At 40.0% G+C, this 6,000-nt stretch overlaps 1 protein-coding gene across 2 annotated transcripts in view; it reads left to right on the top strand.

The window, feature by feature from the left end:
• The first annotated feature begins 719 nt into the window (after nt 1-719).
• The window catches only part of LOC139731414 (transducin-like enhancer protein 4), a 96,171-nt gene continuing 90,890 nt past the window's right edge, over nt 720-6,000 (top strand). For both annotated transcript variants that reach the window (XM_071642303.1, XM_071642301.1), the window contains exon 1: nt 720-1,237. In XM_071642303.1, coding sequence (XP_071498404.1) covers nt 1,214-1,237 — 24 coding nt within the window. In that variant the 5' untranslated portion in view covers nt 720-1,213. The remainder of the gene's footprint in view (nt 1,238-6,000) is intronic.

Here is a 6,000-nt window from a genome sequence, read left to right as displayed (position 1 = left end):
TGAATAAAATAACGCGGCTCTTATCTGAGAAAGTAATGCAATTACTTTGAATATAAATGGCCTTTCTATAGGTGCGTAATAATGAAGAGAGAAGGAGAAAAATCAATGGCATAGAGCAGTACAAGCAGCGCAGCGATAACTTTTCCCTCTCATTTCAAGCGAGATCTCTCCGCTAATATTTGATTGACTTGTTTTCACGGCAAACCCTCGCGGGTACACACACCATCTCGGCCGGATACATGTACACTGTATCGCCTGTGTTTATTTTTAATAAATAAGGGCGAGTTTTTTCGCTCACGTAAGTGCAATCTTATCGTTCGAACCCCCGTTGCGACTACCCCCAGGGTAACTTGATAATTTTCCTTGCTTTGTTGTTGGGTAGCTAATCCCTATGGAATAGTGTACAGGCGCGTCTGCACCGCTGCAGCCAGACTGCCAGGCCATATCAGCGTGAAATGCAATCGCTTTCTATGCCCGCATTCCGCGGATAAGTGGTAGGTGAGGCTTTCAGCAATTTGTCAACCGAACCTTAGTCAGGCGTGATCGCTGTGTCACTCACAGGGGCGTGGCTATTTTGAAGCAACCGCATGATTGGTCAACTGATCCACAACTGCGACATAAATTAGCAGCACGTGAATTCCACCGTTCCTACTGGTCACGTTCGATCGCCGTCGGTGATACAGCCAATCAATTACTTTCCTTTTATGGAATATATCACTTGTTTCTTTGTCGTCCGCGTCCCGCGTGGAAAATAACTTATTGTGTGGTATCTATTTTGCTGCCTATCTGCTCAATATTATTCGAGAATCTTAGGGTGGATACGGGGCTACTAGGCACAACTAAATTTAACGTGTATTTACAATTGCATTCCGTGCCATAGTATAAAAATTGGAAACTGTATGGGCTATACCGGTCTATGTTTGGCAGCTATCGTGATCTGTTTTTCATACACTAACACTGATTGGATCATCCTCGCTGAACTGTAACTACAAGTGTATACTCTCGTTGACTCCGTCGAATATTCGCCTACTCACGTAACGCGGTCATATTCTACACCACCACCATACACACACATGCAGTATGTGTTCTCTATCCACCCATTGGAACTAGTGTTGGAATACGTCACCCCGGGATCGAGGCACCTCTTGAGGGTAACTTTTACCGGAATACCGTCTTCTTTACTGGATCTGTAGGTTGGAAATACCCATAAGATATGTATCCTCAGAGCAGACACGCTGTAAGTATATGTACGCATACGATATTCAATACTGCAGAGTGAAGCATAGCTTCCGTACCGTTATGGACTGCAGCAGGTTCCTTAGTCCCATCTGTAGATAAAGATGGGGACATACGATAATGTGTGGGGGTAGGGGATATACGCAGTTGTGTACGTTAATGACCCCTTCTTTCTCTAGTATCCACAATAACCATTGCGTGCGTAGCTTGAGTAAGATTATCTCAACTGAAGTTAAAGGATATAAACGTTGTTTTCCCACTTTTTTGTGGTTGAAAACACTGCATTTTTCAGGATCAGTGTAGATACTAGTAAGATAGGGAGGGTCGAGGGTCTAGCTTGTTCCCACGCAATCAATGGCTGTTTACTGCCTGCTACATCTGCATGCTGCTGCTTGTTGGTTCCTCACATTCGGTGGCTGTGTGCATCTCAGGGGACCACACATCCTAATGTATTTGGCTGTACCATGTAGACAAAGACACAAGCATTTACAAGACCATACTTGGCTCAAATTTGCAAGATGATGGGAAAAGAAATATGGCACCCGCACCAAAGGTTCGACCTCCCGTGCCAAGGTTCGACCGTGCACAAAAGCACAAGGTTTCTACATCCCATGTAGCAGGGGGTCAAATTCTGGATGGCGTTGTGGTCGGATCATGGGCACGGCTTGTATGAATTTTTGGGTTTTTTTAACTCTTTTGAAAGAACTTTTTAGAGAATCCAATAGTAGGAGATCTACTACAAAATATCGTGAGAACATGTATGACTAAGCCACAATACAATAAAATTCAGATCGAGATGTTGTAGAGTCTAGATTCCATGCATTGTTGCCAATCTCATCCCATCCCATTCCAGTAACCAGGCAGGCAGAACTGGTGCCCGTTGACCATCTCATTGGCTATAGGTGGGACTGAGGCCCATATGGTCACATTTATAGATTAGAATTGTCTTTTGAATGTGATCTTTGCTTGAATTATAACTATTTTATTCTTGCTGCCGCCAATACAATGTAGTTGCACTTTTGCACCTTCCATGCAAACTGGATTGATGTACAATTTTTTGAATGAATTTGTACGACTATTTCTTATCTTAGAGTGAAAAACAAAAAATACATACACATGTAGATGTGTCTATATATACATCATAGATAAATGTATCTTAAAGAGATTGAAGGAAGATTATTGTATACCGGTACTGGATATATTTAGGGATTCCCATCCAAGGACAAAAGTTGAGAAAATGTTTTCTCATGGAAATGCATATTTGTGAATTATATATCGGTATAAAAACACTTTGCGAACAGCGTTGAATTACTGGCTACATGTGTCATGAGCAATATACTTCTTCTTTTTTTGTTGAATTAATACAGCATAGGATTCCATTCTGGATAGCACAATCAGAGTGGCATAAATAGTTACCTACATAGTACAAATGTATGTGTTGGTGATTTAATATCATTTCTGATCAAAGTATGTGAATTTCCATAAAGTTGTTTCTCTGCTTGGTTGAAATAAGCTTTATATCCCCATGCAAAGGCATATAATGTATTTCAAGAGTTAAATGGGTAACAGAAGTGCTAATTGATAGCTATGTAAAAGTGATGATCCTTTACTTTTAGGATGGGCAATGCACTGGATATAGACTGGACCTAACATGATGAGTGACTATCCAATGATGCAGCCAGCACAGTTGTGAATAATTAGAGAGTACAGGGTGCTACAATACTTTTTTTTTTTTTTTTTTTACCACTTAATCTGTCAGGCAAACAGAATTTCAAATTGTTGCAGAATACTTGCCTGAACATGAAAAGTTGTAAATGGATTTGAATGAAACTTGCAGGAAAAGTTAGCTAATGACACAGGGAACAGACAATCTAATTTTGGTAATGATCCAGGAATTTTACGGAATTTTGAAGGATTTTTTTTTCTTTTGCAGATAGGGTCAATGAACTTGGGAGTTCAAGCTGCGTGTCTTTGAGGTTTTCTATGAAAGCACATGCTCTGCTTGGGCAAGGCTTGTATATTTGGAAATTGGGTGATTTTCAGCATGCGTGTATAATGATAGGTGGAAATGAGCTGCTTGGTGGAGGTCTGCACTCTTTGAGTGCTTTTCTAGTTTTCATATCACTGATATTGCTATTCTAGACATCTAGAACATTTTAACCACCAATATAGCATTGTGTTATAACGCTAATAAATGCAATATTTTACACTACAGATGACATGTACAGGTTGTATAGATTTGCATGGGTTTCAGTAGACTCAACACACCTTGGTCAAAAGGCCATGATATTACATGTGCATTTGTAGTTGTTGTCCTGGTTCCTGATTTTATTCTTTTTCTGTTGTATATTTTTCTATTGTATATTTAATAATACTTAACTGTATGTTATTGAACTCCCTCAACAAAACAAGTTTTAGTATGCTATTTTTTTTTAGCTATTGTTGGACTGTAAAGGCATTATTTACCACTGCAGATGAAACAAAAACCCAACTGTAGTGCTTCAAAATAGTTCTAGTATGTGAGTTAGGGATAGAAACAACCAATGTAAAATTTGAATCAATATAATCAATGTTAAGTATTATTAAATATACAAAATGTGAACAATAGTTATGACAAAATTGTTTCCAGATTAAACTGTCTACAGTTATGGTTTTGTCTGCAAAATTAGTGATGTCTCCTTATATTTTAGGCCTCATAAGGAAATTTTTATATGGTAGGATGTTTTGTGATACAACTGACCCACACACACATTATGCATCAAGTGTGATATCTCAAGCATTTCTTAAATCACTGCTCCCAAATTGTAAACTGTACCTTTTACACATATGTATGCCCATTACAAGAGACAGGACAAGCTATTGGGTATTATATTTTGGATCAAAAATTTGTCTTCCATTGATTGGTTAAACGAGCTTCACGTGATTATAGGTATCTTGAACTATTTTAGAATGTTGATGTGTTTGACACTCCATGAAGTAATATTTGCAAAATGACGTCACTTTTATGACGACATTTTGCAAATAGTATACTATTTGCGAAATGATGTCACAATCACCCTTCTTTACAATCAAGTGTACCCGTCCGGTCCCGAATTCTAGTGTTCAGGTTTGCAGCAGCCATATGATCGCTTGGATACATGCGACAGCCAACTCTAGTGGTGTCACGGCTGCTACCTATTTCAATTTCCGATCTCTCGCACTGTTGCGTATTGAAGGCGCTGAGCTGCCACCGCAGTGCGGCTAAGCCTATATAATAATTTTCACTATTTATTCAAATTTTTGATCCAAAATATAAAACAAATATACTTTGCCTAGTTTCGAGTTTCTTGTTAAAACTATGGGCCTTGGTGACTCCAAAATAGTACTATTCACTTCGGGGCTGCGCCCCTCATACCCCTTTCAGTAACTCATGCATTTCTGGCCAGCTCCTGGCCCGAGCTAATTTGGCCCATGCCAAGCAGTAAAAATTGCCTTCAGTAACCACAGCAGAGCCGCGCTACTTTTACGATGACCCATTCACGAACTCGGCCACGTGAGGGATAACTACCATGGTAACTGAACACGTCATGGACAGAGCGGAAGTGCATTTTTGCGCGATATTTGATGTGCATGCCGCGTGCTTATGAGCTGAGCAGCGTAAGCTGTGACCTTTGACCGTGAAAGGAATTTTGGCCTGCGCCTGGCGCTGCTATCGTTCATAAACTCTTCGATCAGCGCCAGGCCCGTGCCTGGTCCGCACCTGGTGCTAGCTGCAGCAGCGCCAAAATAGCCCGCTCCTGGCCCGCTCCTGGCGCGGGCCACTATGGCCTGACCCATTCATAAACTCAAAATTTTACGACTTAGCCCGCCCCTGGCCCGCGCCAGAGAGTTACTGAAAGGGGTATCAGTGAATAGTACTATTTTGGAGTCACCTCTGCCCATAGTTTTAACAAGAAACTCTCAAGGCCAAGTATATTTGTATACTATGTAGAATATTTAGCAGACTTGTTATGCACTTTAGCCATCAATAGCAGAACATTGAGTTTACTACTGTTTGTTAAAGAACAACAGTGACAAACTAAGAAACAAACAGAAAACAAGATGAAGGTTCATCTCACATAGTCCATGGGCCAGGACAGATATTGGTACCATCTGAGGTGGCAAAACCTTTTTGGTGTCATTTTGTTTGTCGTGCATAGATATGCTTATCAAGCTATGATAGCATTTCCAAATGAGTAGCGTAGTCATAGTAAATGAATTTTTAACCAATTTGGTCTCGTTGTTATATCCCTATACTTCTGAATCGAAACTAACCGCTATACAAAGAAGAGCACTGTCTTCTGTATGTTCCGTAGAGCTGTAAAATGCAGCTCTATGGAATGTTCACAGGTGTTCTATTGTAAACGCGGTGCGCTTAGTCTTTATTCAAGGCAGCGAAGGGAATATCCAAAGGTTATGATGTCCACAGCGCTTAGTCTCTATTCTAGACGGCGAAGGGAGTATCCAAAGCGTATGATACAGTGTATATCCTTTTATCTAAAAACAACAACAACAACAAAAGCAATTCCTCGTGAATTTTACCGTATCTTTCAATTATTTATCATTTTCCGGCAAAAACGCTACGGTGAAAACGCTGATACCACGCCAATGTCGCTTTATATCCCTCCAACAATATAAGATAATGCAAAAACAATGTACCGGTACACTACGATACATTATTGTAAATGAACAGAGTGATTTTTGTTTAAAACTGATGTATTTGTTGATAGGGTAGTATAAAAACAG

Source organism: Diadema antillarum, unplaced genomic scaffold (genome assembly GCF_040938485.1).
Source record: "Diadema antillarum isolate AM-2024a unplaced genomic scaffold, OU_Dant_1.0 seq00000369_RagTag, whole genome shotgun sequence".
In the NCBI taxonomy this organism is placed as follows: Eukaryota; Metazoa; Echinodermata; class Echinoidea; order Diadematoida; family Diadematidae; genus Diadema; species Diadema antillarum.
The sequence above is the reverse complement of the archived record's forward strand: the minus strand, read 5'-3'. Positions and strand labels throughout refer to the sequence as shown.